This window comes from Aplysia californica, unplaced genomic scaffold, assembly GCF_000002075.1.
Source record: "Aplysia californica isolate F4 #8 unplaced genomic scaffold, AplCal3.0 scaffold00035, whole genome shotgun sequence".
NCBI lineage: Eukaryota > Metazoa > Mollusca > Gastropoda > Aplysiida > Aplysiidae > Aplysia > Aplysia californica.
Genome location: NW_004797305.1, coordinates 1,984,634 through 1,994,314, shown reverse-complemented (window position 1 = coordinate 1,994,314; position 9,681 = coordinate 1,984,634). Strand labels below are relative to the sequence as shown.

Here is a 9,681-nt window from a genome sequence, read left to right as displayed (position 1 = left end):
TCTTTCTCTCTCTCTCTCTCCCTCCCTCCCTCCCTACCCCCCTCTCTCTTTCTCTCTTTTTCTCCCTCTTTCTCTCTGTGTCTCTCTCTCTCTTTCTTTCTTTCTTTCTTTCTCTCTTTTCCTCTCTCTATCTATCTATGTCTTAATTTCTCTTGTTTTCTCTCTTCTCATTACTTCACCGAGCTGATCACCGGGGACTTCTCACCAGTACATGCACCATGCCTTTGATTATTCTATTATTTCTTACTTTCTTTCAGGCGAGTTCTAGTGGTTGAGAGTCTAAGTAAAAGATCAAACGACGAAAATGGAAACCAACCACAGTTCGCAAACTGGTATGAAATTCAGACTCCTTGTTTTCTAATGCCGCCCATGCCTCTTTTCATTCAAAATGTTTGTTTATATCAAAGCGTAGTATTCTACCAGCTACTTTTTAAATATTTTAACTGTACGTTCCTGCTTACTCCATTCCTGTTTGTTAGACTATTATCTGCTTATCTAACTTTTATAATTTTGTTATTTATCTATGCATCTATGTTTTCATTTATATATCCATCGATTAATACATTAGACGGGGGTTCAAAAAGTCTTTGGTCAAAATATGAAGGAATAAAGATAGAGCTTTGTAACTTGGCACACATACTTTCATTTCTCTACATAGTCACAATACAGAGTAACACATTTCTGCCACCTCTCTTTGACCTTCAAAAATCCTTGAGAAAAAATGACCAAAAATGGGCTCCTAACCAGTCTTCCACAGCTTCAATGGCGTCCTCGTTGTCATGCAAACGACGTCCTTTCAGTGATTTTTTAAGATTAGGAAACAGAAAAAAAGACTGAAGGGGCTAGGTCTGGTGAATAAGTTGGGTGTGGCAGGATTTCAAAGCCGCACTGTTCTGCTGTCTGGACTGTTTGTTGTGCTCTGTGCGCAGTAGCGTAGTCAAGCAGTAGAAGGGCCCCATGACGAAGTTTTCCACGCCTTTTTTCTTACGAATTCGGACCACAATTTTATCAGCAAACCCAAATAGTAGTACCTTATGACTGTTTTTTTATTTTCCAGGTAGTCAGTCATGATGATACCTTCACAATCGCAGAAACAAAACAGCATGACCTTTCCACTTGACCGTGTTACCTATGCCTTCTTTGATTAGGGAGAAGAAGGGGTTTTCCATTTCAAGGAGGACATTTTTTTGTTCTGGATCAAAATGATAAATCCATGTTTCATCTATAGTCACCAAGTTCTTATGTGTGTCATTGGACTCAATTCGAAGGAAGGTTTTGCAGAACTCAATCCCCTGCTTCTTTTGCTCACTGGTCGAAAGGCGGGGTACCCACGGCACAGACACCTTATTCATGTATAGATGGCCATGGAGAATCGTTTCAATTGACCCTACACTGATTCCAGTTTCACCAGAGAGCTGTGTAACAGTTATACGTCGGTCTGGTAAAACCAGTTTCTTCATTATGTGGCATTCTCTTCAGTTACCACAAAGGATGAGCGCCCTTCACGATCTTCATCCATCATTGACATGAACCCAGATTTGAATTTTCTTACCCAGTATGTCACAGTATTATAACGAAGACATTTGTCACAAAAACTTGGACCATTTCCTGAAAATTTTCCGAAGGGGATTTTCCTTGCAAGTGTAAAAATTGATAACTGAGCGATATTCAACAGGCTCCATGGCACAGCCTCAGCAAAAAAAAACTAACCTTTTTGTGCATGGTTTCATTGAACACGCTGACTAGTGCCTTACTATTGTCGGATTTTTCCGAAAATGTGCTTGGGTGTGTTCCAAAGAAATTGTCTATAGGCTGGGGAAATTTCATTACTCTGCCATGATTCCTTCATACCCAGACCACAGACTTATTGAACACCCCCCCCCCCCTCTCGTATTTCTATCGGTCTCTCCATATAGATATATATCTACCCGGACTTCTGTATATCTATCTTTCTAATAATCAATATCAAAGAGGGAAAGCATCTAAATATCTCTTGACTGTGGTCCTTTGTTTGTTTTTATTTTATAGAACCTTCAGCCTGAGCTTCACTCGCCAATGTCCCAGTCTGTCTTATTCTTTAATGCCACGAAACATTCAACGGATTTTCGAACAGCCACAGAGACAACATAACCATCAATATACTCAAACCCACACTACAGAGATAACACGATAACATAATCATCAATATACTTGAGCCCAAACAAGCTTTTATGTTCACTTAGAACACAATTTTGTGTGAATTGTATTGAAAAAAAGTTGATTAAAGGCACAAAAAAGTTTTGAATTGAATTTTCTAAGCACACTCAAGTTTTGGAGGTCACCCAACTTTAGCGGTCATTTTCTCGCAATTTTTACCTCTAACATAAGGCAACTCCTACCTCCTTCAATCGTTAATGTTCTTTTCAAGACACAGGTGTATTTTTATTAAAAGAAAGACAAAAAAAGCTTTGAGATGATGCCAATAACTCCATATGTTCAAAATTTAACGAGCTCCTAATTCCATCGTAAAATGACACAAATGAAAGAAAAGTAAGGTTTCCTAGCTCTTTGTGTCCAGTTGTAAAAGACGTAGGTAGCTCTTTGCTGTTCGTGGCATATATATTGTCGAAGTAGCCCCTGACCCCAAAAGCTTGCCCACCAGTGATCTGTACCCCATTTTTGTTCAAGGGGGGGGGGGGATATTGTTGTTTGATTTTTGTTTGTTTTTTGGGGTTTGTTTTTGTTTTGTTTTGTTTTGTTTTGTTTTTTGTTTTGTTTGGGTTGGGGGGGTTTGTTGGGTGTTTGTTTGTTTGTTTGTTTTTGTGTGATTTTTTTGCCGGGGGGGGGTATAAATGTCCAGTCTCACTGTGTTCCCTTCCTTTCGTCTGCTATCCGTCTCTACTGGGCTTTTATGACGTTGCAATGTTTGGCGTGTATTTTTAACAAGTCAGACAGTGCCTATTTCGTTGTCCACCGTCTAGTATATTGATCTTTTTACTGATTATCCTTTTCTGACCATCGTCTGAATAAAGTATATTTATATTGCCAATGCTTGCAACAACGTTCGTTAAATATACTATGTTTCATTTCTATAACATGTCACATTGACCATTATACCATTCAAATTTAAATCTACCAGTACCGGATTTATCTTTTCAGAAACAGGTACATTATAATATTTAAATACCATACAAAATACAGCACAAGCCATACGCCAGTCTATAGACAGGAAATACTTTAAATAAAAAGGAAGTATGATGCCAAATCGATCCTAATTGTGTAAACACTAGAATCTGAAAAAATAAAAAAAATTGGGATCTTATTGAACAATCCTGTTGTCTAAATACATGTACTTTTTAAACTATTGAACTGCCCCATTTCACTGCAGAGCCGACTGCAGTTCAGCTGCACTCGGTTGTTTGATTTAATAAAGTAACAAATAATATTTGATTCACCAACAACGCTTTATTTCGTCTTAGGCTGAGATGATCTATCACAGCTTCTGCTTGATCGACTACTTCTCTACCCTTCCTGTCACCCTGACCTCTACTGGCCTGACACTGCCTTAGTTGTGTTATTGGTGCTCTTCATCTCTTTAATTAAAACCAACCAAAATTAAAGCTGTTTTTTCATCTTGTTTGTTTGTTTGTTTCAGCTCCCACACAAACTGCATCCCTCAGAGGATGGATCACGACCTTGAGACAAGTACTTGCACATCCCAGACAGACACTGGACGAGCCAGTGTAATCAACTCCCTCTCGCTGGACAACGGACTCGTCCTGCGGATCGACTCCAGATCGACAGTTCCAAACGATGTGATGCTTTCAGACAGCGTTACCAATGGGTCTACCTCTAAAGACCGTCGCAGTTCTATAGGAAGAGCATTCTCTTTGTTTGGAAAAAAGAGGCGTGGGAGTAAGCAAAATACACACCGAATGAATACTCGGAATAAACAGTCGAAACGACATTCTGATGTAACGACAGCTAGCGAGACGTGCCCAGACGTGAGGATGTTTAAGATGGCAAGGAAAAGTTCATTGACCAATTATTCGTCTAGTGTGAATATGTTGAGTTTTACCAGCAGAGAGGATCTAGATGAAATGGTAACAGAGCCCTAATGGGTTAACGTTTTGGTTACGTGCGATGAATATGACTTAGAGATATTCCCTAGAAGCAATGTACATGACCTTTAACAAGACATTTACAGGTGTCGGGGACAACGTGATATGGACAGTGCAACAACTTCTCAGCTTAATAACACAAGGTCAATCCTGTAAACGGTGTGATTAATCAAACCCAAGACTCTCAAAAAACATCTTTTTCCTCTTGAGGGGATGGACACTGATAGCCACTGGGGTGAGAGTAAGCTTGCTGACAGAACTGTTTGTCAGGAAGCAGTGCAGAAGACCAGACAAACACGGACAAGAAAACTTTCATTTCCAGATTCAGTGTAATGTCTACGTAAGACACCGTGAGTTTGTTAGAAGGAAAGACAATAATAAATTTCATTGGGATGTAGAGCTGAGATAGAAGACTTCCAGAAAAGGCGTGTGAAAACGACACCAGGATTCCTTCTCCAGTGCTTCATTCGTTAGTCAAATGTGTAACCAACCAGTTAACCGACAGATGAACAGAATGGATTAACAAATTCCTCAAAAAGGATAAATATTTTGACAAAAGTGTTGTCCTGAGGAAGTTTGTCCAGGGACCAATACAGACATGTCAAATCACTCTTGGGATATAGCTGCCTGCAGTCAGCCATACCTCAGATTAAAGGGGAAGTGACAAGTGCTTCAGCGTTTTTGTGATAATAGTGATATGTTGGAGACTCGAAACTGTTCCTGCATGTGCAATCTTTAGCAATTTTCAATATTCCAGAGACGTGCATTGTTCACAGATTGTGACTTCGATTTTGTGGTGACAGCACCTGTCTTTGTCAAGAAGTTGCCCACAGAATTTCATCAAGCACGTTTTTTTGTGGGTGTTTTTGTAGAAGGATGAGAAGAATATTCGTTCTCTTTTCCGATCTAGTTCTTCTTCACACTTAGATAACAGTCATTATTATAATTCCACTATTCTCTTCTTTTTTTTTTTGAAAGTCTGCAAATGTGTGAGTTTAACTAAAGCGTAAAGGGGAACATGACCTCATTATATTCATAACGTGCACTTCTCCATCTCTGGTTGAAATCCACTACCCTTGCGTCAGTTTCTTGAACAACCTTAGTAATGGTGTTCCTCACACGATAATACACTTCATTTTTTGTAGATTTTTGCGGAGGGAGGTGGGGTGCTGAAATATCTCACGTCTAAATGAAGTCCTAGATGACGATTTCGTATTCGCCATATCATATCCTTTTTAGTGACAAAAGGTCACTACCCTTTCCACTGCTGTGGCCATTGGTGCAGTTCTCCATGTTCTAGAAATTAGATAAGACTACTGTGTCATAGACAAATTCAACTGCATTTCCTGCTTTTATTTTTTAGAATACTGCACGAGATTTAGAAAACTCAAGAGTACAGAGAAAGAGTGGTTGGCCTACCCTTTCGTCACAACTCTTTAATATTTTAGCAAGATTCACCAAACGACGGTTCCTCTCAAGATTTTTTCGAAAGCTTCTATGTTCCTCCCAAACGTTGAGGTTATCGACCCCAATAATTAAGTGTTCGACTTTTCTCACTGACGCAGACACGATCTTGTGAGAACAGATCGACTCCTTAGTATAACCCTCTGCATTGCGCCATTTTGAAAAAATGACGAATGACGGATATACACTTAAAGGCTAATGCTTTCCAAGTCCAGGGAACACATCTTCATATCAAAACGTTGTTTTTCCCAACCTTAATGCCACTTCCCGTGCTTTGTGTGGCCCACATTATGTCTCACTGGCATGCCCCTGTACATCTCAAGTTCAATTATGTAAATTAGCGACAGGGACAAATTTACTTGAACACACGTTGAGTTGTTTGTTATCTTGTGAATTTTATTTATATGTTCCTCAATCTGTACAATATACGAGTATACAGTTATTATTTATTGAAAATATCTACAGGAAGCGTTTTACTTTCAGATCATGAATAAGTACTCTTACGCCTTTATGTACGTAACATTTATGTATGAAATCACTTATTCAGCTTCTCTCTCTCTCTCTCTCTCTCTCTCTCTCTCTCTCTCTCTCTCTCTCTCTCTCTCTCCTTCTTTCTCTCTCACTCTCTCTCTCTCGCTGTCTCTCTCATTCTCCATTCTCACTCTCTTTTAGACATCTCCCTCTGCCATCGGACATTCTTGGACATATTTTGTAACAGACACATATGTAACTACACTTTTCAATGCTATTTACAATATAGGTACACACATGTGGAATGACATTGATAACTTGATAAACAAAATGGGAAAAGATTGATTATAACGTAACTTTAGGAAACACTCACACATACTCATAAAGCTTTCTCACTTGCAAACGTTTGTGGACTCATGAAAACAGGAGGAGAAAAACATGAATTTGGGAACAATCAAACAATATCAGTCTAGTACTCATTATATGCGTCCTCTTGAAAAACGTGAACCAAAATCTGTTTGTTTTTTCGTAAGTTCTAAAACACAAACGGACATACATACTAACAGGCATACATGAACATGAACGCATGAACACAACTCGCGCATGGACATACCCCAAAAGACACCAAACGATGAACAAACAGATACAAACAGCGTCAGCAAAAGGCTCTTGACAAAATTCACTCAGGGCACATTCATTTTGTCGTCACGGTTCTTCAGCACCAGGCAGCCTCGGTAATCTATATCGTACACATTATGAACACACACACACACACACACACACACACACACACACACACACACACACACACACATGTAAGCCATACGTAAAATTTCGATAAATGATATGCATGAACACTTAGTGATAACAACAGACTACATATCGTTATCAGTTCAACTTTTGAAATAAATATGTGAATAAAATGGGTGACATTGCATAAATGCTCATTTCTAAGTTGCGAATTATACACGAGATGATGAGCTCTTCTTAAAGAAATAATATGTACATCGTTCAAGGATGTGAACAATGACATACAATATACATTTATTTTTATGGAATAAATTACAGTCAAACAATTTATACAGTCATACTGGTAACCCCCCACCCCCCATTCGTCAATGTCGTTCCATTCTTCAGCTCTTTACAAAAGAATCTTTCAACTCTCTAGAATATTCTGTTGTTTCTATTGTGACTCAGTCTACATGCACGCTGTTTAGGGATCGTTGTCATGTTTTTGTTCCTTATTCAGACAGATTAAACATGTCTATTTTTACTCAGTCTTAGATGTTCTATTCCTTCTCTTATCCGTCTTCTCTCTCTCTCTCTCTCTCTCTCCGCAGGGCAGATGAGAATACGGAATACAGTGAAGCCACCGTTATTATAGTGGAGGGTAGTGAATGTGAGACGTGAAGGAAAGATGAAATGTATGAAATGATGATGATGATGATGATGGTGATGATGATGATGATGATGATGATGATGATGATGATGATGATTTCTTGTCTCGAGACATCAAATTGTTCTGACGACTATCTAGCGGACGAAGATGGCATACTCCATTCTGAACACTCCAGGGAACTGGTCTACTTAATTACTACAACTGGTATGTTCGTGCACTGGGGAAAAAGAAATGAAAGATTCAGTACTAAACCGTAACAAAGCTATCGTTGCATACTTCAGAACAATGATAAGCAGCTTTGGTAGTTTCTGGAAGAGATAGAAACCGTGTGGAGAACATTTTGATATAAACTTTGAACGCTTAAGATTTTGTCCTAACCGAATGCTCTTTTTTTAACTTTTTGTTAGCACCTATTTCTGTGTACTTGTATGTAACAATTTCAACTGTATTCCAAACAAACAACATCCAATAATATGAAAAGGAATTTCAAAACTATTTGAAATTTTTTAAAACGTTCGTCTGGTATGATTTTGAAGACAGTTAAAGACAACATTTTCGATTTTACTTCGCCAGCCCGATAGTTCCTTTTCTTATATCGTATACGTCGACATTACTAAATACCCTTAACAATATTGTCTCTACAGTTTATATGACGTAGTAGCCGTTTGTTTTTCTAAACCAAGAACCAAACAATCAAGAACGGGAAGAAAACGAACACCCACTAAAAAGGAAAGTGAAAATGAAACCAAAAATGCATGTCTGTGACAGTCTTCACCGTGAACCCCGCTGTTTCAAAAAGGCGTTCCACTTCTGCCAACCAAACTAAAGGGAATGAGGAATACTGGAAAACGACGCAATATTGAATTACCTCAATAGAAAATTGTCGCTGCAGCAACACCTTATCTAGTTATAATTCTATAAGACCTTTCGTGAGCTTACCAAAAAAATGACAATTAAGTTTCCAAACCTTTAAGATATTATTTAAAGACACAGATCATGGTACAGTTGTAGTTCTACTGTAGTTTAGTAGTGTAAAGCGGTCTCGCATTTTTATGTTTTGTTTGTAACATCAATCTACAGTAAAACTGAATCTTCGTAAGCTCAAAGCCTGGAAAAAACTGGCCAAGAACACCCTAATCCCCTCTGACCAGAGATCCAAATCAGGGTCTTCATCATCTAACCCAACATGATACCGACTGAACTAACAGCGTGTTCTCAGCGTGTTCTCAGAGTAAGAAAATCATATGCGGGTCGTCCAAATATTTTAATGCAGTTCCATAGAATGTTCGCGAGTCCTTGTCAAGGTATGTAGTATATTGGTTAGGCTGCTCGACCGTATAGGAATTGTGTTCTATTCTAGCCCAATGCCAAACACTGTTCTGTCGCCCTGTTGACCAACACCATTCTGTGTAGTGTAGCAGTTGGGCGTTTCACTGTCGCACGCAAGAGGTCTGAGATTGATTCCGGAGTAAAGAGAACAGTTTTTTTATCGAGTCTTCCGGTTTTCCCGCGGGGGATATTGTATCCCTCTCAACCCGGGTTGACCCTGAAAAGTGGGATCGGAAGCTTGTCTCATAAATGATCTAATTTGTGTTGATGGAGGGCGTAAAAAAAACACCTAATTCTTAAAAAAAAAAAATGGTCCACCAACTCACCATCCCCACCATCTGTAACCACACGGCGGACAGATGTTCTGAGGGTAGTCACATGAGCCAGTGGCCGGGTTGAAAAAGAAGCCTCCCTCGTCCGCCGTACAGCGCCGCAAGCTGAGAAACTCCCCGTGGTAACATTCGAAGAAGAAACTGCAGCCCCTTGTGTGGGCGGGGTAGCGACCGTCTGGACGACCTTGACATGTGCTGGAGTAGCCGCAAGGGGGCGGGGCGTTTTCCGGTAAGTCACAACGGCCTGGAGAGAGAAAGAAAGAGGGCAGAGGATGATAGCGAGTTTATAGATTAGTTCCAAAAAGCTGTATACACCATCCAGAAAAATATTGAACTTTTCAACCCTGTGACGAAAATCAAAATTTTGTCCCTTTTATGCATTTCCTTGCCTTGAGATACTTAGCTCCAGAAACAAGCTAGACGCTTTCTCCGTAGAAAAGGGATACAATCAAATGATAATTATAGTTGTCTTTTTTCGCTACCCTATGTTTACTGACTGATAGTTCTTAATTATATATTTTAAGACGGGGAGTGTGTGTGTGTGTGTGAGTGTGTGTGTGTGTGTGTGTGTGTGTGTGTGTGTGTG

At 39.4% G+C, this 9,681-nt stretch overlaps 1 protein-coding gene and 1 long non-coding RNA gene across 2 annotated transcripts in view; one reads left to right on the top strand and one right to left on the bottom strand.

Annotated features, from left to right (window-relative positions):
• The window catches only part of LOC101861423 (putative ammonium transporter 2), a 62,569-nt gene extending 56,404 nt beyond the window's left edge, over window positions 1-6,165 (top strand). Inside the window, exons 10-11 of the mRNA XM_035973880.1 lie at window positions 258-332; window positions 3,635-6,165. Coding sequence (XP_035829773.1) covers window positions 258-332; window positions 3,635-4,097 — 538 coding nt within the window. The 3' untranslated portion in view covers window positions 4,098-6,165. The remainder of the gene's footprint in view (window positions 1-257; window positions 333-3,634) is intronic.
• On the bottom strand, window positions 5,940-9,328 carry LOC118479189. Its single transcript, XR_004859523.1, has 2 exons — window positions 9,090-9,328; window positions 5,940-7,651 (listed from the first exon to the last, which is right to left on the bottom strand). It is a non-coding gene; the product is annotated as an uncharacterized LOC118479189 (long non-coding RNA).
• Window positions 9,329-9,681: the final 353 nt, after the last annotated feature.